The sequence below is a fragment of the Aphanomyces invadans genome (assembly GCF_000520115.1).
Source record: "Aphanomyces invadans strain NJM9701 unplaced genomic scaffold supercont1.2, whole genome shotgun sequence".
NCBI lineage: Eukaryota > Oomycota > Saprolegniomycetes > Saprolegniales > Verrucalvaceae > Aphanomyces > Aphanomyces invadans.
Window position 1 is genome coordinate 314,455 of NW_008580147.1, and position 19,251 is coordinate 333,705.

General features: G+C 54.9%; 6 protein-coding genes across 9 annotated transcripts; 4 read left to right on the forward strand and 2 right to left on the reverse strand.

The window, feature by feature from the left end:
- Positions 1-230: 230 nt before the first annotated feature.
- H310_00925 (hypothetical protein) lies at positions 231-1,812 on the forward strand. The gene has a single exon (XM_008863895.1). The coding sequence runs from the start codon at positions 265-267 to the stop codon at positions 1,747-1,749; it is 1,485 nt and encodes a 494-aa protein (XP_008862117.1). The 5' UTR covers positions 231-264; the 3' UTR covers positions 1,750-1,812.
- Positions 1,813-2,459: 647 nt separating this feature from the next.
- On the forward strand, positions 2,460-3,901 carry H310_00926 (imidazolonepropionase). The gene is made up of 2 exons (XM_008863896.1): positions 2,460-3,200; positions 3,259-3,901. The coding sequence occupies exons 1-2, from the start codon at positions 2,500-2,502 to the stop codon at positions 3,860-3,862; spliced, it is 1,305 nt and encodes a 434-aa protein (XP_008862118.1). The 5' UTR covers positions 2,460-2,499; the 3' UTR covers positions 3,863-3,901.
- Positions 3,902-4,643: 742 nt separating this feature from the next.
- On the reverse strand, positions 4,644-8,450 carry H310_00927. 2 transcript variants are annotated; one of them, XM_008863897.1, is made up of 13 exons: positions 8,333-8,450; positions 8,138-8,274; positions 7,373-8,093; positions 6,931-7,310; positions 6,685-6,877; positions 6,315-6,637; positions 6,174-6,260; positions 6,013-6,120; positions 5,772-5,954; positions 5,638-5,725; positions 5,367-5,586; positions 5,000-5,318; positions 4,644-4,952 (listed from the first exon to the last, which is right to left on the reverse strand). In XM_008863897.1, the coding sequence occupies exons 1-13, from the start codon at positions 8,370-8,372 to the stop codon at positions 4,677-4,679; spliced, it is 3,075 nt and encodes a 1,024-aa protein (XP_008862119.1). In that variant the 5' UTR covers positions 8,373-8,450; the 3' UTR covers positions 4,644-4,676. The 2 variants fall into 2 exon arrangements, with proteins under 2 accessions (XP_008862119.1, XP_008862120.1); XM_008863898.1 differs by having other exon boundaries at positions 5,000-5,586.
- Positions 8,451-8,553: 103 nt separating this feature from the next.
- On the forward strand, positions 8,554-10,467 carry H310_00928. 2 transcript variants are annotated; one of them, XM_008863899.1, is made up of 12 exons: positions 8,554-8,980; positions 9,033-9,188; positions 9,243-9,326; positions 9,375-9,440; positions 9,493-9,569; positions 9,623-9,677; positions 9,730-9,818; positions 9,868-10,019; positions 10,069-10,126; positions 10,181-10,210; positions 10,259-10,329; positions 10,392-10,467. In XM_008863899.1, the coding sequence occupies exons 1-12, from the start codon at positions 8,620-8,622 to the stop codon at positions 10,441-10,443; spliced, it is 1,251 nt and encodes a 416-aa protein (XP_008862121.1). In that variant the 5' UTR covers positions 8,554-8,619; the 3' UTR covers positions 10,444-10,467. The 2 variants fall into 2 exon arrangements, with proteins under 2 accessions (XP_008862121.1, XP_008862122.1); XM_008863900.1 differs by having other exon boundaries at positions 10,181-10,329.
- Positions 10,468-10,635: 168 nt separating this feature from the next.
- On the forward strand, positions 10,636-13,659 carry H310_00929. 2 transcript variants are annotated; one of them, XM_008863902.1, is made up of 16 exons: positions 10,636-10,966; positions 11,021-11,545; positions 11,605-11,667; positions 11,713-11,783; positions 11,836-11,915; positions 11,971-12,075; positions 12,120-12,258; positions 12,321-12,419; positions 12,460-12,511; positions 12,560-12,563; positions 12,616-12,747; positions 12,802-12,861; positions 12,916-13,014; positions 13,081-13,218; positions 13,268-13,327; positions 13,382-13,659. In XM_008863902.1, exons 1-16 carry the CDS (start codon positions 10,656-10,658, stop codon positions 13,514-13,516), a joined length of 2,073 nt encoding a protein of 690 aa, XP_008862124.1. In that variant the 5' UTR covers positions 10,636-10,655; the 3' UTR covers positions 13,517-13,659. The 2 variants fall into 2 exon arrangements, with proteins under 2 accessions (XP_008862124.1, XP_008862123.1); XM_008863901.1 differs by having other exon boundaries at positions 12,460-12,563.
- Positions 13,660-14,607: 948 nt separating this feature from the next.
- H310_00930 (hypothetical protein) lies at positions 14,608-17,834 on the reverse strand. The gene has a single exon (XM_008863903.1). It carries the CDS (start codon positions 17,727-17,729, stop codon positions 14,634-14,636), a length of 3,096 nt encoding a protein of 1,031 aa, XP_008862125.1. The 5' UTR covers positions 17,730-17,834; the 3' UTR covers positions 14,608-14,633.
- Positions 17,835-19,251: the final 1,417 nt, after the last annotated feature.

Genomic DNA, 19,251 nt, shown 5'->3' on the forward strand with positions numbered 1-19,251 from the left:
AAGTGTAGGTCCATCTAGGGCTCTTGGGAACCTCTTGGATTCGGGTACTGCTCAGTTGTGTCATTTTCGGCACTATCAAAACTTTCACTAAAAGTTGTTTCGATTTGTACATTAATTTTCGGAAAATCTCAAGAATTTCTGCTTGTTTTTCGAATTTTTCGCTCTTCTCCTCCTGAACGAGAATTGAACACTGTACGTACAATTTTCTCTGTACGTAAAGTACAGATTCTGTGGAACTTGTGTGTGGCCAACGGCGACCTCATCATGGCAACAGAAATCGCGCTCACGACCGCTGTGGACGACGCCACTGCCCGGAGTAAAATTACATGGAGCGTGCAGCGAGCTCGAGAACTCTTCGCGGGGGAACCGCTTAGCTTTGAGACACATGAAAGCAGCCAGAAGACGCAAATACAAGTGAAATTCCGCGCCCGATATTCCGACCTTCCCGACATCCAGCCGAGTCAGTTGAAGAAGTCAAAGCTGGACACCGTGGCGCCCGTGCCTGTAGTGAACCCTTCGTTGGAAGATGAGGACGAAGTCGTGGAAGGCCACGTTTCGAAAGATCCCGTGGATTCGCTGCCAAGCGCTGTGGAGAACGCCGTGGCGCAGTTTTCCAAGCAAAAGGAAGCAGCAGCTGCTGCGTCCAACTCGAGCCAACAAGCCCTGGTTGAGTACAAGAAGGAAACAACGTTCAAGGCCCAATTCCAAGCGTCGTCGGCGCTTGTCCGTCGTCGCCAAGCTGCAGAGGTTCCCAAGCCCACCTGGCATGCACCATGGAAACTCAAGCGCGTGATTGCTGGTCATTTGGGCTGGGTGCGCTCGATTGCCGTGGACCCTACGAACCAGTGGTTTGTGACAGGGTCGGCGGATCGCACGATCAAGGTGTGGGATTTGGCAAGCGGTCAGCTCAAGCTGACGCTGACAGGGCACATCAACGCGATCCGTGGGCTAGCCGTGAGCGACCGGCATCCTTACATGTTTTCCGCCTCCGAAGACAAGAAGGTGTTGTGCTGGGACTTGGAATACAACAAAGTGATTCGAAGCTACCACGGGCACCTGAGCGGTGTGTTCAGCCTGAAGCTGCACCCAACGCTAGATGTGCTAATCACGGGTGGGCGTGACGCGGTGGCGCGCGTCTGGGACATGCGGACCAAGCAGCAGGTGCATGTGCTGTCGGGCCATCAGGGCAGTGTGTGGGCCATCGAGACCCAAGGCACAGATCCTCAGGTCGTCACTGGCGCTGCCGATAGCACGGTCAAGCTGTGGGACTTGGCGGCTGGCAAAGTGATGACGACCTTGACGAATCACAAGAAGGGAGTGCGTGCGATGGCAGCGTCTCGCACAGACCACACTTTCTTGACTGGTGCCGCCGACAACTTGAAGAAGTGGCAGCACAAGGACGGCAAGTTTTTGCGAAATTTTTCCGGCCACAACGCGATAGTGAACGCCGTGTCGGTGAACCAAGACAACGTGCTCGTGTCGAGCGCAGACAACGGGTCCATGCGATTCTGGGACTACACGACGGGCTACTGCTTCCACGAGGAAGAGACAATTGTCCAGCCAGGATCGCTCGACAGCGAGGCGGGGGTGTTTGCATCGACGTTCGACATGACGGGCCTCCGCTTCATCACGACTGAAGCCGACAAGACGATTAAGGTGTGGGAAGAAAACCCCGACGCTACCCCCGAGACCCATCCCATCGACATGGTCAAGTGGACCAAGGAGTTTACTGCCCCCAAGCGCTATTAATACTATAATCATCTCCCGTTCGCTAGCACTTGTGTGCTGTCGCACGCAAGGCCTTCAAATGCAGCTCGATTCTGCTCCGTTTCCTTCGCTACACCTGCACGACGGGCCTCTGGGGACTGGGCTTCCTAAGGCAAATAGAATAGGAGTAAATATTTTTCGAAAGTGATTATATGTAGACAAAGCAATTCCACTGAGAGTATATTTTTGGTATAATTACATTTAAGGTATAATTAAGGGGTATTTCTGGGAGGAGTCATGATGCTGCCTGTCGCGGAGATATCCCTGTTTGTTTGTGTCATTGTGACGTCGATTCCTCCGTTGCGGGACGTCGCCATGGACTCCACCCCATTGTTACGCCACACACAAGACTCGTACTTCCCACGATTTCATGCGGATCGAGCGCAGCCACTTCTTGTATCTCTATGTATGAAATGATACAAGAGCATTGTTTTGCCCAGTATAAAACTCAAATGCGTTAAACTCCTTCGACATGCTCAGTAGGGGAAGCAGAAGTAGGGCCGATGCACTCATCGTGTTTGAGGTACGAGTCACATGGACTAGTAACACGCTCTATTTCCCAGGAGATCGTGCCGAACATGACAAGTCTCGCGCAGACTGCATCATAGCCTCCAACGCTGGCACGGTTGCATGCCAACGTTTAACGTGCGTGCTACGTCCATGTGGAGAATGATGTTTAAACATTTGACGTTCAAAAACCAACTCACAGGCAAACCTCAAGTCGATACTGACATGACAGGCTCAACCTTCCGCCTTCGAGTCCGCAACGCCAAGCAGCTCGTGCAAGTGTGCAGCAACAACGAACGAGTCAAGTGTGGCGCGGACCAAGACAGCGTCGCGATCATTGAAGACGGCGCGCTGGTTGTCGATGCGGACGGAAAGTTTGCCTTTGTCGGCACCACTGCCGCCGCCGACGCTTGGATTCAGGCTCAGCCGCAGCCCGTCACGTTTGAAAACGACTTTGACGCAACGGGAATGTGCATTCTTCCTGGTCTTGTGGACGGTCACACTCATCCCGTGTGGAGCGGCAGTCGAGTGGACGAGTTCGCACTCAAATTGGCCGGGGCATCATATATGCAAGTCCATGCGATGGGAGGCGGCATCAACAGCACTGTGCGATCGACCCGCGCATCGTCCGAAGCCGAATTGTTGGGTCTTCTCAAGAAACGACTGGACCGCATGCTTAAATGCGGCACGACCGTCGTGGAGGCCAAGAGCGGGTATGGGCTAGAGACCGAGACCGAGATCAAGATGCTACGTGTGCTCGAAAAGGCGTCCAAGTTCCACCCGATCGACGTCGTGGCCACCTACTTGGGCGGCCACTCGGTGCCCGACGGCATGACCGCCGCCGAGGCTACGTTGGACATTGTGCAGAACCAAATCCCTGCACTCCTCCGCGCGCAGGCTGCTGGCGAGATCAACCCGACCTTCATGTAAGTGTCCATGGTGCTCTCCTTCCCCGAACGAAAACCTCATCTGCATGAAACGCAGCGATGTCTTTTGCGAGAAGGGTGTGTTCGAGTACAACGACACCAAGACAATCCTGCAGGCCGGCAAAGATGCCGGCCTAAAAATTAACTTCCACGGCGATGAACTGCACCCCATGAACTCAGGCGCGCTATGCAACTGTCTCCAAGCGCACGCCGCGTCCCATTTGGAAATGTTGGACTCTGCCAATGTCCAAGCGATGGCGGAGGTCGGCACGATCGCAGTCTTGCTCCCCACTACCATGTACATCCTAAAGCTCCCGAGCCCCCCCGCGCGAGAACTTATCTCGACCAACGTGGCCGTCGCTCTCGGGTCCGATTACAATCCGAACGCGCATTGTCTGTCGATGCCACTGACGATGCACATGGCGTGCTGCCTCATGAAGATGACGATGAAGGAAGCGCTCGTTGGTGCCACGATCAACGCTGCTGCGTCCGTCGACCGAGCCGACACCCACGGCAGTATTGAAGTCGGGAAGCACGCCGACTTGCTTGTCTTGGACGCGCCACAATGGGAGCACTTGATTTACGAAATGGTCGACCCTCCCATTCAACACGTCGTCAAGAATGGCCGCTTCGTCGTCTCGGACGGTCGCTTCGTCGCTTAGTGTGATACAACGAAATCCAGTACTCGAGTCGCATGTCGGCCGTGCTGAAGTTGCAGTGGCCATGGCCAACTGCTCGGTCGCACGTCGTTCGCGCTGCAGGCGCTGTGTTTGCTCGACAGGAATGGTGGAGCCGACATGATGGGGGCAGCCACGGTAGAGACCGCCGTGAGTCGACGGGTGTCCGAGGATATCGTGACGGCGGTGGCCTGTGGAGGCAGCGCGACGATGTTGCGATGTCCAACTGGTGTTTTGTGAAAGCAAGTGCGGCGGCTTCAGTTGGCGGCACAGCGCCGGGGGCTGGCCGAGCCGATCTCACTTGCACTCACACATTCGACATGAATAGTTGCAATTCACCGACGTTCCAAAGCGATGTGGGAGAGGAAGTGACGAACTGCGGCGCAACATCGTCCGCCACGCACACCATGAAAGCATTGCCTCCATGCTCCTCAAGCCAGGATGTGGTCCAAGGCTTCAACGACAGTGCCAGCAGATGCTCGTGAAGCTCCGGCTCGCATGGTTTTGGAGTGGCGTTGGAATCCACTGTGGCGTCGATGCAACTTGAGGGAATTGTCTTGGACGTGTGAGCCTGTACATGTGGACGCATCTCGCAAGCCACTTGCGGCAGACGACGTACTTCGCCGATGAGGTCAGCTCTGCTGACTGTATCGGTCGATCTGAGCGACACTCCGCGCTGTGATAAACAGTCCTACGGCGCTAAGAATGGGTTCATTCGATGGGGAGTACATGGCTCCCTTCATTATTGCCCTCATGGACATCAAGCTTCAACTCATCATGTCGTATTCGAATTGTTTCGTTAGAGACTGGTGTAACGCGACTTGGGCTCCACGTTGTAGTTTCGAATGTTGGCTTGGAGTTGAAGCCCCGCGCCCAGTTTGTAGTGTTTGTCGTGGGCCGTCAAGAGCTTCTTGTCATCGATTTTGTCGAGCTGCGTGATGGCAAACGCTGCGTCAAGAGCGCTGAGAAATCCCCGGTTGATTCCAAGTCCTTGGGGCCAAAATGGCTCTAGCAAGGCGTCGCCCACTAGCGCCGCGAATAACTTGTGCGTAGGATGGGGCAGCACGACCGCAGCCTATACACGCAAAAGGTAGCTGGGCACGACGACGCCTTCAACGGTACCTTTTCGGCCCGAAGCGTCTGGCTAAAGTCAAACAGCTGCGCGTCGAGACCGTCCGTGGGCGCCGAGATGCGAAAAAACGCGAGCACTTTCCGCACATAGTCGTGCAGCCTGCCGACGTCGACCGAGTCCAGTTCCTTCGTTGCGAGAATGCCCGCATTCACCAAACTCGATCGCTTCGGGGTCATGACCACATAATGCACTTCCTCTCGGTAGTACACAACGTTTTCGACGTCTACGCCCAGGTCGTCCTTGAGCTGGGCAAACAGCGACTGGTTGTACTGTTTTGCCCATGAAAACTCGTCGACCGCCGACTCAGCTCTACGACAGCCAGTGAGTCACCAAAGTGAACGGAGCCATGGATCCAACTTGGTGCGCAAGTTGGGAATGGTCACGACGGCGCCGACCGCTGGACTTGGGGAAAACGCCTTGCGCGTGATGCCCATGAACGGGCTGAGCGGATCGCGGTGGCCTCCCGCCCCAACGACGGCACTCACTTGCTCGCACTCGTGCGGAAGGGGCGGCACTGTGTGAACAACGTATCCTTCGCTCGTTGCGGCGATCGATTCAAACGACGTGTTGTCAAATACTAACGAGACCACCACTGACACACGATGAAGAGGAAGCGTGTTGTCTGTACCCGTGACCCCCAACAGGAGTGCTACCTTGAGCAAGATACACTGCAATTGCCGCGTGCCAATGTGCAAGTGGGATGACGACATGCAAAACTGCGCCGCCGACGATGAGCAACGTTGGTGCAAGTAGGAAGAGCACCTGGGGGTAAAACATCTTGGCCCCGAGCTTGGTCAAGTCGTGGACAACCCACGGAAAGAGGTGCAAAATCTGTTCGCGGTTGAAATTCGAGCGCTTTTCCACGACAATCGCTTCTCCACCGAGAAGCGCGACTTCGATCGCAGTCCGCAAGCCGACCGGACCGCCTCCGACGATCACGACTTGCTACAGCCATCGCGCTTGAAACCACACTTGTCACAACGTCCAAGTGACAAAAACGTACCCGAGACCTTGCCGCCGCTTCGGCATACAATCGGCTCTCGCTTCGCTTCCGGTCCAGGATTTCAAAGACGCGCAGTTGGCGGAACGAGAGCACCGGTTGCAGATGGCGCTATGTTGATCCGTCAAGTCCAACGTGCTCTCACCGAGTGGCAGCAGCCGCACCTTCAAATGCGAATAAACCAAATTGGGGCGAACGGTTGACCGGTTTACGTTGAATGTCTTCCATGCACCGAGGATTTCCGGCATGTTCTAGCACGATTCCATGGGACAACGAAAACATCGTGCAGATCGCTGCAAGCGTACTTGAGCCGATTCAAACTGCGAGAACGCGTCGATGGCAAGGGTCGGGGGCATTTGTGGCCACGCGTCGACAAAACTCTCTTCATCTAGCGTCTGCGGAATCGAAAGGTACTTGCCATCCAACGATGTGGCACCACCATCAGACACTACGGAGACCAACGCTTTGTCTGGTTTCCGCGGCTTCTTGTAGCCCTTGACGTCGAATATCGGTGCATTCAAGTCGTCGTCGTTCAAGTCGTTTTGCCCAGCAATCGATTGTTTTGTGCTTGCTATGCGTCGGAGGTACGGGGCTTTTGGCGACAGCGACGATTCCAACGTCGAATAGTCTACCAAAACCCCGTGAATGCCTCACAAATCGATAGGCATCGCGCACCTGATAGCCCCGAGAGCACTTCGAAGCAACTGTTCAGGTCGTTCGCGCACGCCTCGAACATTTGGTCGATGGTGTCGGCCACGATATCGGGAAACAAATCGGCTAGAACTTGTTTGGGGTTGTCCGGGAGGGTGGGATACACATGTAGCAGCACCGTCTTTCGGAACGCTCGAATCTTCATCGCTTGCTCGACCTGGAGGACGAATCGTGTGACCACGAAGACTTGAATGGCTTGAATTCGCCTACGTGGTAGATCGACACAAAGTTGTACGTTTTGTCGTTGTCGGCCACAGTTGACAGCGACGACTTGTCAAACGATTTGACCGCCGCCCCCAAGAACTGTGGAATGGGCCGGACCGCCATCATGGCTTTAGCTTTCGCCAAGGCGGTCAGCACCTCACGGGCGTTGGCGGCATCCGTGGCGGAGTACATGGCACACGACCGCTTTATCGCGTCGACACATTGGGCAATTTCGTGCTTTATCGTGTGGATGTCGTCGCCTGACTCGATGAACACGTCGGTCGTGACCATGTCGCTCTTGAAATTCCCGGACGTCCTGCACTCGACGACTTTGGTGGCCGCGCCGTCGGCGTACGCAGGGACGGAGTATTCGGTGCATGACGTCGCTACGGAGACGTCAAGAGATCGGCATGATGTTGCATGGATACCAACCAGCTACGAAAAATACCTGGTGGTTGTGAATCCTCCGATGGAATGCCGTGCGACTGAACGATCATGGCCGATGTCGATTCTGCGCGAGGCCAGCTCTCGTCGGAAACGCGAATCGCCGCGGATGGCTGACCAAAGAGATCCATACCAGGGTCAAACTCAACATTGTCGGGAGCGGTGGTGTCGCTGAGCGCATGGTCATCTTGGGGCATTGTTTTGGGCGACTCGAACGGCTCCTCGTTGGAGGACTGTCCATGATGCTCAGTGTTTGGCAATGAATCCAGTGGTCGGGCGGACGCTATTGAATCCTGTGCAATTGGGCGAATTTTCTCTGCATTTGACGGCACTTGCTTCAAGAACTCGTCCAGTTTTGAAGATGTTCGTCGACGAATTGGTTGAAACGATGGCAGTGGTTCAGCCTGAGGAACACTTGGAGCCATCGTGGTAGCCTGTGAGGTCGGTCGAAAAACAACGTTTTGCAAAGATGGTTGGTGAGCGTCCGGTCCAAGGTGCGACCTTGACGACGGCTGTGACTTTGAATTCACGCTGCCGTTGTTTGCTTTCTTTTCAACTGGGGCAGGCTGCGGAGGAGTTGCTGACCGCTTCGTCGTCATGACGGATGGAGTGGATGGGGATACAACGTCAACATCTTGTCCGAGGCCTTTAAAAGTCCTCCAGATCCCCGTCCAACTAAATGGGTCGCTCGTGGCAGGTTCCTCCGCTACCAAATGTGGCATACCCTACCGTGCCACGATGACGCTTTCAAGTTGAGATTAGAACGTACCGCAAGGAACTCTGTTAAAGGCACATATCCATCGCCAAATTTGTCCATTTCAGCAATTAATTGCCACGCCGTCATGAGTGGAAGGCCGCGAACAGCTTTGGAAAGATCGTCGACACACAAGTTCCCATCGCGGTTTCCTACAACCACGAATCACACTCGGAGTGGCCACGGACGAGGCCGCTAGCTCAAACATACTGTCCAAGTGCTCGAAAAGGGAACGGAGCGCCGCCTCCATTCGTCCTTAGCGCTAGCAATGGGATGCTGCGAGTGGGGTCGGGCAGTTGGTGGCAGTTGCTTTTGTACTGTAGCCAGCTTTCGCCAACATTCAACACTGGAGGAGTGTATGCGATCATCGTTCAAAAAGAACTGTTTAAAACTCATTATAAAACTCAAAGAATCTCACAGAAGACGCTACACGCATTTAAAACACAATTTTTAAAGACACCCACCTCTTGACAACTTTCTTGCACCGCCTCCCAACCATGCGCGCGCCGCTGCCACGAGCTGGGCTCCAGCCTCTGTGGCAAGCCATTGGGTCGTGGACGCGATGTAGCTGCCGTCCAGTGTCCACAGAGTCGATACGCTCCACGAAGGTGCTGTTGTCTGACTTTGCGGACAAGCACCAGTCTGCATCTTCCACCGTGTCATTGATCCAACAAGTACTGACAACTCCACAACATGCTGCAGACCTGTCACGGCTGCGCGAGGCAACCAGTCATTCGACATTGTGGGAGGACCCAGTTGAAGCGGCGGGTCTTTTGCAGCAGCTGAGTGTGTTGGAAAAGCGTGATGCAGTGGCGGCGCAACTCTTGCAAACCCTCAATGACACCAAGGAGCTGTTTGGTATGCCGCCACCCACTCACCAGTCTGCAATAGTCATTCAGCTGACGTATAGACATGGCCATGGACGAGAACGATGTGAATCTTCTCCGCGATTGCGTTGAGACAGTGGGTGCGGCCGACGTCACAGCCAAAGCATTGCGCGCCGAGCTGCTACTGTCCGAGCCCACTGACTCGTCGTCGTGTTTCCTCGAGATTCACGCTGGAGCTGGTACATTGTCACTTGTACGAGTCTTTCTCACCCGGTGGTTTGCATCCTGGGCAGGCGGCACCGAGAGCGGCGACTGGGTTGAAATGCTCTTGCGGATGTACTCGAGATGGACAGAATCGCATCCAGATGGGTATCGAGGTTTGCATGACGTCCGAATGGAGCCGTGCGACTCATGGAACGCTGTAGTGGAGGTCGTGCATGCAGTGCTGGGCGAAGAAGCGGGCTACCGGTCGGTGTGTTTGCGCATTGAAGGTATCACTCGTGGCAGCGCCTCCAACGCTCGGTCTTCACAGTCTGCACTCAGGAAGTTACGCATACGGGTGGCTCAAGACCGAAGGGGGCGTCCACCGTCTCGTTCGCATTTCTCCGTTCGACAACCAAGTCCGTTTACCCGGTCGAATCGCCGCCACATTCACGTTTTCTTTGTGGACCAGTCCCGCCGGCACACGTCGTTTGCCCAAGTGCGGGTATTTCCACTGGCCGTTCACGGTGAGAATTGGATCGATCGAGTCGGGTGTTCGTTGTGCTGATGCTGTCGAAGGCGGCGCGAAAGCGACTGCTGCCGCGATGGAAATATTTGCCAAGGACTTGCGCATTGACACATATCGAGCGTCCGGTCCAGGTGGACAGGTCTGTGCGATTGCGAGGAACGGCGTGGTGAGTGACACGTTGGTTGTAGCACGTGAACAAGACTGAAAGCGCGATCCGCATTACGCACTTGCCAACCAACATCGTTGTGCAATGCCAGTCCGATCGATCGCAGCACCGCAACAAAGACACTGCGATGGACATGCTCCGTGCGCGACTTCTTCAGCTGGAGCTGCTGAAAGAGTTGGTTTTCTTGACCTTGGCGTTGTTGAAGGCTGACATGCGAGTGCAGGGACGAAGAGAAGAAGAAATACACACAGGGCTTGGGTGATAATACGTGGGGGAGCCAGGTGCACGTGCCCCGACGGACTCGATAGAGAAGTACTCACGATGGCCATGCGTAGATTCGGTCGTACGTATTGCATCCTTACAAGGTATGTTGATGGTTGGTTCAGCTAAGCATTCATGCGACTTCGACCTAGATGGTCAAGGACCACCGAACGAACATGTCAACCTCCGACGCCAAAGGCGTTCTCGATGGTGACATATCTCCGTAAGCGCCGTTGCGAAATGCTCGTCACTACCATCGGCCTCAACAGCTACGTCTTGTTGTAGATTCATCCAAGAAGTGCTCCTCGCCACAGCATCGATTAAACCTCCAACCTAATCCCATCTACGTCGCCTACCTGCATTCAACCTACACGCAGAACATCTCGTCCTGCTCTGCAGTGCACACGGACTCTACACGGACGTAGCGCCATGTTGTGCCTGCCTCGCACCCGATCTCGTTTTGCAGATGCGGTTTCCAAATGGCCACATTCGATTGGCTAAAATTCAAAGATTCGTTGTTGGGGATTGTGGGACAAAAACCGAGGCTTGATGCAGCATGGTCCCAACTTTTCGTCATTGGGGGCGCTGGCAGCGCCGCGGCTCGACCTGTGGTGGCTATACCTGGCACTTGCAGTAGCCGTGGGCTTCATGTACGACCCGCTCGCGCTTCGGTTGCCTCTGCACTCGTGGAGTCTCGTTGGTGACTTCTGGTGGCTGAACATGCCGTTCTTGGCGATTGCAGGGCTTGTGTGCATCTATGCGACCGTTCGTCGGCTTGTCTACTTCTTTAGCAAGCCTTCGTTTCGTGAAGGGCCTTACATCCTTGGGCGACATCAATGGCGCGCTAGCACCCGCGCAGGGTACAACAACTCGATGCTTCACGACCTTGACGTCTCACACCCAGTCTGTGGTAGACCATTGTGGTGCAATGTATGCGAGTCGCTCGTAATTGGTATCCGCAGCTACGTGGTCAATTGCGACATTTGCGGCATCACCGCCCATGGTCCATGCGCTCTGCGTCACATGCGAGCCAATTCCAAGCAAAAGTGCGCATGCAAATTGGCTGCGATTCCATCGACTTGCGACAAGAACACGCTGAAAGCGTATCGCGAGCATGTGTGGGTCAAAGGCAACACCGATCCGCTGGACACGTGTCATCTTTGCGGCTTGTTCTGTGGCAACATCCTCGCGCTTTCGGCCATGCAGTGCATCTGGTGCCACCGTCGCGTGCACGAATCGTGCTTTGAATCGAGCGGCGTCGGGAATGCCGTGTGCGACTACGGTCCTCATCGACAGCTCGTGCTTCCTCCGACGTCCATTCGAGTCAACAGCGACCCCGAGCCCCCTACAAATGCCCTCTCCACCGTCAAGAACGCCGTCAAGAACATGAAAATGTCGTCGCTACGGAAACAATCCAACTCTACCATGCTCATCACCGAGTAATGGCCACACCGTTGGTCGCCCATGCTCGCTTCTGTCACGATGCTGATGCGCGTAGGGACGGATCGACGCAGACCATGGCGATACAGCGCAGCAAGACTCTTCAACAAATCCTTCCGCCGTACGTCAGCTAGTCTTGACAAGTCGTCGCCATGACCAAACGCAGGATCACGGAAGGAATCGGCTGTTTGCTGCCGTACACAATCGAGCCCCCTCCAGACGCGACGCCGCTCTTGGGTGCATGATGCCGTCCACGTCTAGTTCCTGACCCTGTGTGTTGTGTGACTAGTTTTTATCAACAGCCGAAGCGGGGGCCAAATGGGAGTGTACGTGCTCCAGCAACTGCGAAGGTGGCTTAACCCACTGCAAGTACGGCAGCCGTGACCAACGGGGTGGTGCAGGCTCACCGGGATGCATTGTCTAGATCTACGACCTGTCGCTACAGGGCCCGGAAGCCGCCTTGATTCAGTTTTGCAATGTACCTGGGCTACGAATTCTCGTGTGCGGAGGCGATGGGTCCGTTGGCTGGGTATGTTCAACTGATGTGTTGAATGTCCGCCCAGCCGTGTGTAGGTGTTGGGCGCTATCGACAATCTGGCCAAGGTGCACTTCCAGAGGCAACCACCAGTGGGCATTTTGCCGCTCGGCACCGGCAACGACTTGGCCCGCGTACTGGGGTGGGGCAGCGGGTACTCGGACCAGCCGATCAGTGGTGCGTGTTGCTAGGACTGCCTTGGTCTCGTTGAATTGTCTCGGAGCCATCCAATCTGGCAGATATTTTGTTTGAGCTCGAAAACGCGCACATCGCCATGCTCGATCGATGGCGGGTGGACCTGAATGGAACGAAGCGATCTACCATGAATAACTACATCGGTACTATCTTCGGGTTTGGATTGAACTGCACGGATCGCAGGGATCGGCGTCGACGCCCAAGTGGCACTGGAATTCCATGAAAAGCGCGAGCGGTCGCCGTCGCTGTTTATGAACCAATTCATTAACAAGCTGTGGTACAGTCGGGTGAGTGGGTTGCTGCGTCGAGAGCGATTCGGTTCATGGAGAGGGACACTAGTACGGCGCCAAGAACTTTTTGACCCGAACGTGTGGCAACCTCGAGACCAAGATTGAATTGGTCTGCGACAGCCAATTGCTCGACCTGCCTTCTGGAATTGAAGGCGTGATCATCACAAACATCACGAGCTTCGTACGTTGACGGCTCCTTGGCTGCCAGAATCGGAGGGCTCAATTGTCGACCTAGGCCGGGGGCTCGGTCTTGTGGCATGAAGACTCGAGCGACGAATATACACACGTTCCGTCGGTGAGTCGACGGTGCCTGGACACGCCAACTTCTTGACCCACGTGTGGACTCTAGAACGTTGCGAGCAAACCAACGTTGGGCCCGGCGTCGATGCACGACGGATTGCTCGACATCGTGGCTGTGTATGGCACTCTGCACCTCGGGCAACTCCAAGTACGTTGATCGAACAAATGTCCGTGGGTTGTTTTTGTGCGCTGGCTGAAGCGGCGACGGGTCCAGGTGGGGCTGTCCAAGGCATTACGACTGTGCCAAGCTAGGCAAGTTCAAGTGCGACTGAAGGAGCGCTTGCCGGTGCAAATTGACGGCGAGCCCTGGATGCAAGACCCGTGTGAGGTGGACATTTCGTTTCACCACCAGGTGCGTACCCGACGAATGAAGGCATTGCGTCGTGATTGAGAAGATGCAGGCGTTTATGATGGCCAAGACGACCCATGAGCGAGACACAGTGACCCGTCAAGTGGGCGAGGTGAGGTGGATGAACAAGGAAGCTACTCGACGATGACCAAACTGGCCGCAATAGGTTTTGGATTGGGCCGGGAACGCCAGCATCATCTCGTGGGAGCAGCGCGACGTCCTCTTGGCAGAAATCACGCGAAGAGTACACGCCAAGAACCAGCAGCAAAGTGCTGTCGTTCGGCAAAATTTCTCCAAATAGAACTTCAGCCAAGGTCATCCTAGTGGGAATGTGCTCTCGCTCGAGCTTGATGTGGGGTTGACGCCTGCTCTGGCAAAAAGGATCAAAGTTGGGGAGTTTGAGTGTGGGTCTGCCTTCATTGAGCTGTGGAACTTTCACACGTAGCAAGTGACCACGAAACATCCGCCCAGCAACTCCCGATTGTGCATGCCGCCGAATGTCTCGCTTTTTCCTCTTGTTGGGAATAGCCGTCGCCCAGCCGAGCCATGATCAAGCTTTTGCTGAAACGTACTGAAGGCAATAACACAGAGGCATCTCCTTTGTCGATATTGCACGCGCCCAAAAAGCACATGTGACATGCCTTCACTGTCTTTCGTGGTCCACATCACATGGGGCCGGTCGCGTTGGAATATTTGCTGGTAGCTCGACGAGTGTTGTCGAAGGGAGCAATTTCTTTTATGTGAAGATCTACTCGATTGTCCCTGTCGCGTCGAGAGTTCCACGAATGAATTGGCCAGGACGGCAGGGCAATAAGTACTACCCTGGCCAACGACGCACGAATCAAATGAGCGCAGTTGTTGGAAACGCCGCTCGTGCGTAGTTCATCAACATTGCCAAGCAAAAACCTCGAGCTGCCGACTACTACACGGGTGATCGCCCTGGGAGGGCGACCGTACACTGAGTTTATGGGCAGCACCGACCTGTACGAGCTGCATACGGGCTTGCCGACTACGTGAAAGCCATTGCACGCTCTGGCACCAAGATCGAATTGATCTTGGTCGATGGCCGACCTCGCAACTTGAATGGCATCGCAGACGTCGCCCACGCCGTAATGTACGCGAGTTTGCCATATGAGCTAGGCGGTGATCTTCCGGTCTCCTCATTAGTAAGTCGAACCCATGTGGAAAGATGCCGTATACCCCAAGGCAACAGATCAAGTCAACATGGCTACACCAGTGCCTGGACGCATACCAACCTCAGAACGGTGGCGCCGTGCACTTGTGGGACTGTAGCGCCACCAACGTCAACCAGTTGTGGACGTACGACGCGTCGACAAAGCAACTTCGCCACCAGACCCACACGGAGTCAATGCCATGAACGAAGCAAAACACACAGAGAGGAAAATCGAGATTTGGAATTAAGCCCCGAGGATAAACACTTGGTTCTTGATGTCTGCGTGGTTTGCAGGCAAGCACGACCACAGATGCGGCGACTCGCCTGTGGGGGTAGCAATGTCCAAGCAGTACCCTGTGTGGGTCTGGTGGCGAAGTTGCTTCGTCGACGCGTCGTACGTCCACAACTGGTTGACGTTGGTGGCGCTACAGTCCCACAAGTGCACGGCGCCACCGTTCTGTGCTTGGTATGCGTCCAGGCACTTGTTGGTCGCTCCCATCGCCCGAAGCAGTTGCGCATCCCATCGCCACAGTTGCGACGCACTCGCGACCACGAGTGGCTGGAACGCAATCGACGTGATGCCCACTGTCGACAGCACGCGGTTGAAGGCAGGGCTGGTCACGACATAGTTGAGGGACGGCGTCGTGAGTGTGATCAGTTGGTTTTTCAAGTCCGGGTGCGATGAAGGCAGGCATTGCCACATGTGCGGGGCCGTCCCGGTCGTCGCTCCCACATCCAAGCAGTACCCGACATGGGTGCGGTGTCGGAGTTGCTTGGTTGCAGCGTCATAGTTCCAGTACTGGTTCACGTTGGACGCACTGCAGTCCCAGGTGTGCACGCCCCCGCCATTCATGGGCTGCCACGCGTCCATACACCGACCCGTGCCTCGGTTGATGATCTGGTAGGTGGAGCTGTCGAAAGACCACTCCTGGCTCGTTGCGTTGGTCGCCTCCGTCACAAACGCGACCGAGTTGGACGCTGGGTTCGTGAACACAAAGTTATACGCATCCAGACGCAGCTTGTAGTACGTCGCAGGAGGTGGCGTCGTTGGGGGCGCACCGTTCCACGTGAACGTTTTGCACAACGGACCGAGCGAGGCGGCGCTGCAAGGGGTGTCGGCCTTGAGCGACACGTAGTACGTCCCGCTTGCAGCTTCCTTTCGCAGCCCTTGACCGATTTCATTCACGTACTGGCCAAAGTCATCTGGCGACAGCGTCAAGCTGACGTCGGTCGATTGGCCCGCAACCAAGTCGACCTTGGTGTACTTTTTGAGCAGTCTTGTTTCGGGGCCGCCGGGGGCCGACACAAACAGGAGCACCGCCTCCTTGCCGTTCACTCGTCCCGTGTTGGCCACCGTCACCGTCACGACTGTTTGGCTCACGGTCGGCGACAGAGTTGTGGCCGACAGTCGGACGTTGGAGTATGCAAACGTGGTGTAGCTCAGTCCGTGGCCAAAGTGCCATTCCACGGGGCAGCTCGTCGTCATGCCGTTCACGACGCAGTTGTCGCCGACGCGGCTGTAGTAAGGTGTGGCCATGTTGACTGGATCGGTTGTCTTGGGGTACGTCAACGGCATCTTTCCACTTGGGTTGGTAAAGCCGAACAACATTTCCGAGATCGCTTCGCCGCCCATTTCACAAGGCAAACCCGCGTACATTACGGCGTGGGCGACGTCTGCGATGCCATTCAAGTTTCGAGGTCGGCCTTCGACCAAGATCAAGATGATCTTGGTGCCAGTGCTTGCAATGGCTTTCACGTAGTCGGTCAAGCCCGTGGGCAGCTCGTACGGGTCAGTGTTGCCCATAAACTCAGCGTACGTTCGCTCTCCCAGGGCGATCACCGTGTAGTCGGCAGCTTGAGCTTTTTGCTTGGCCAGATTGATATCCCACCAAGTGCCGTCCGTGTTGACGCCTTGGTAAAAGGCCGCCCGCGATGGATCGTTGACAACGTCGGACATGGCGCCTTTGATCGTGCGCCAGTGGTTGGGAAACATGGAGCTTCCTTGCTGGCCTTGCCATGTCAGGGACCATCCGCCGCAAAGCAGCCCAATGTCATCAATCGACGGTCCCGTAAAGAAGAACTTTTTGGACTTGTCCAGAGGCAAAATGTTGTTGGAGTTCTTGACCAAAACCAGCGACTCCTTGGCAATATCCCATGCCGCCGCACGACTCGGCCAGTCGCCCACTTGGTCGACGACGTCGGCCCCCGGAACAGGAACGTTGAACAAGTTGAGCTTGAGCTTCAATTTGACGAGGCGTCTCGCCGACGTTTTGATGCGATCGAGGGGTATTTTGCCGGACGCGTACAAGGTCTTCATGTACCCGATGAAGCTCGTGTCGTACGGCACCATGCTCATATCGAGGGACGAGTCCGTCATCGCCTTGTACACGGCGTCTTCGCGGTTGGCAGCATAGTGGTGGTAGAAGTCGAGCAGGTAGATTTCTTCCCAGTCGCTTACGAGCACCCCGTCGAATTTCAAGTCGTTTCGGAGCAAAGCGATCGAGTTCTTGCGATTTGCAGCCATGGGAATTCCGTCCAGTGCCACGAACGAATCCATGCCGCTCATGACACCGGCATCAATGGCTGCTTTGAAAGGCGGCATGAACAGGTTGAGCAGTTCGTGGTTGGTCAGAGACACCGGATCACGGTCCTTCCCACTCGAGCTGGCCGAATACCCAATGAAGTGCTTGAAGCATGCCGCGACACCCTGGCTCTGAATGCCTTCAATCATTGCTTTCCCCATGTCCGACACAACCTTCGGGTCTTCGCCGAACGTCTCCATAATGCGAGGCCATCCCTTGTGTCGCGCAGGTTCCAAGCATGGACCGAAGATCCAGTTGACGCCTGCAGCTTTCGTGTCGCGGCCTGTGAATTGACCCATTCGCCGAGCCAACTCGGGGTCGAACGTTGCGCCAGCGTTGATCTGATGGGGGAAGAGGACAGCGCCTTTGACGTAGTTGGCTCCGTGGAGAGAATCCAAGCCATAGACGATCGGGGTCCCGCCCGTGCGAATGTGTATGTCCTGGAGCTTTGACACGGCTTGCCGCCATTCCTGCACGTTCCACCCGTAGTTGTCCCCGAGGGGCGACTGGAATGGTGAGTTCAAGTACGACCCAACACCTTGGTTCGCCAGCTCCTGGACTTTGGTGATGTCGAGTGTCTTGCCGCCGTTTTGAGTCATTGCGACGAAATCAATCGTGATTTGCGTCATTTGTCCGAGCAACTGGTCCAGGCTCATGCCGTCCACAATGGCACGGGCTTGCGCGTCCAGGTCTTGGGCGACGCACGTGGCGGCACACACGAACGCTGTCAGCGCCGTTGTCGGTGCCATGACTCGCATTGTTTGTCCCAGAAGGAAGCAGGCGTGAAATGGCCGTGTCGGCCTCGACAGCCATTACCCCCCAAATTTCGTTTCAGTCAAGTTCACGGAAATCGTTTCCCCACGACTGGATCTCTCTCTCTGGTGATGGTGTTCGTGGTGTCATCAATTTATCGATTATATATTCAATATAATTTGTATACCAAAACCAATCTCATCCTGTGTAGTTGTAGGATCAATCTCTTTGTGTGTCCTCAAACACGTCCTGTGCCCCCTCAGCTCGGCCTCGTTTGCAATGGCTCGTGTACCCGCAAAGTGTAGGACTATTTTGCGCCAAATTGGCCCCCGAACGACCGAAAGACGACCGCCACCAACGCCCGCGACCAACCTTGTGAGATATTGAGATGTACTAGAATCGGTTTTCTCGCTCTCGTGGGGTAAATGCACTTGTGGAACGAAGTGTACATGAAACAATCCCGTTATTGCGTACGCAGATAAGTCAGGGAACCCCCCTCGTGACGTCAAATCCACCATTCGGGCGCTGTCACTTGAGCCAGAACGCCGCAGCGTTCCGACATCCCAAGAGAGCCAGAATGTGCCGATGCTGTTGATGTGCTCTCGGAACTGGTACTGAACTGTCCACTTTGTAAGCCCCGCACGCTCCAGGGCCCTCCCCACCATATCCGCTATGAACAGCACGATGTGTCCTCTGCGCAAGCCACAGTTTCAATGCAAACCCAACGTAGTGTGGAGGTCGTATTTTCAACATTAGAATACGAATGATATGAAAAATGATCGTGGCAATGTTTGTTTTGGTAGCTGCGGCTCAGCAAAGAGGAATCGAACACAGCCTCACAATGCAATGAACACTGTACAAAGGCCGCAATGGTGCACCAAATTCAAGCCACCAGCGTGATCGCACACTTTGTACCACCGTGCAAGCGACAGAGGCCGCGAGAGCGAGCGGGGTTGTCGCACCCATGAAACGAACTGCGAGGTCCATGACTGTGGCATTGCCCAGCGGACATTTTCCTACTCGAGTAAACTCTAAGGGGCAAACAGGAAATTTACAGCACATTGCGTCTCGTACTGTAATGTGGGGTGCAACGTCCAGTACTGGTAATCAATGACTGTACAAAGAAAGGTCAACTAAAGCCACACCTCCACCCTCACCGCGCTGTACATATTCTTATTCTCGCACGTCAACATGGTCGTGAAGTCGCGCTGGGGGTCAAGATGGGAGTTAATTCCACTCAGAAGGCGGAACTCGCTCTGGCGTACTGTACAGCATAAAAAAATTCGATTCACATATTAATATAACGTATGTACATACCATACCATGTACATGTATTGTGAAATTAGATGAGCCGGTTGCCCAGCATTCCAACAAAATGTATAATTCTGATTGACAAACGAGAAAAATGTCCTAATCTTCTCAAAATTCGAGAACTTGAAAATAGATCACAATTTTTTGTCAGGTGATTTTGTACTTGAAAATAGATCATTACTCGTATTGTTTTTGACAGGTGATGATAATCGATAC

Bases quoted from the DNA above. Each gene is read 5' to 3' on its own strand.
- H310_00930 (XM_008863903.1), bottom strand. From the start codon at position 17,729: ATGCGAGTCATGGCACCGACAACGGCGCTGACAGCGTTCGTGTGTGCC.
- H310_00927 (XM_008863897.1), bottom strand. From the start codon at position 8,372: ATGGAGGCGGCGCTCCGTTCCCTTTTCGAGCACTTGGACA. The intron at 6,878-6,930 runs GTAGGCGAATTC...TTCGTCCTCCAG, and splicing joins ACTTTGTGTCGATCTACCAC to GTCGAGCAAGCGATGAAGAT. The intron at 6,261-6,314 runs GTACGCTTGCAG...GAATCGTGCTAG, and splicing joins CGCAGTTTGAATCGGCTCAA to AACATGCCGGAAATCCTCGG.
- H310_00926 (XM_008863896.1), top strand. From the start codon at position 2,500: ATGACAGGCTCAACCTTCCGCCTTCGAGTCCGCAACGCCAAGCAGCTC. The intron at 3,201-3,258 runs GTAAGTGTCCAT...CATGAAACGCAG, and splicing joins GAGATCAACCCGACCTTCAT to CGATGTCTTTTGCGAGAAGG.
- H310_00925 (XM_008863895.1), top strand. From the start codon at position 265: ATGGCAACAGAAATCGCGCTCACGACCGCTGTGGACGACGCCACTGCC.
- H310_00928 (XM_008863899.1), top strand. From the start codon at position 8,620: ATGCGCGCGCCGCTGCCACGAGCTGGGCTCCAGCCTCTGTGGCAAGCC. The intron at 9,327-9,374 runs GTTTGCATGACG...GGAACGCTGTAG, and splicing joins GCATCCAGATGGGTATCGAG to TGGAGGTCGTGCATGCAGTG. The intron at 10,020-10,068 runs GTTGGTTTTCTT...ATGCGAGTGCAG, and splicing joins CAGCTGGAGCTGCTGAAAGA to GGACGAAGAGAAGAAGAAAT.
- H310_00929 (XM_008863901.1), top strand. From the start codon at position 10,656: ATGCAGCATGGTCCCAACTTTTCGTCATTGGGGGCGCTGGCAGCGCCG. The intron at 11,546-11,604 runs GTAATGGCCACA...TGATGCGCGTAG, and splicing joins TCTACCATGCTCATCACCGA to GGACGGATCGACGCAGACCA. The intron at 13,328-13,381 runs GTGAGGTGGATG...TGGCCGCAATAG, and splicing joins TGACCCGTCAAGTGGGCGAG to GTTTTGGATTGGGCCGGGAA.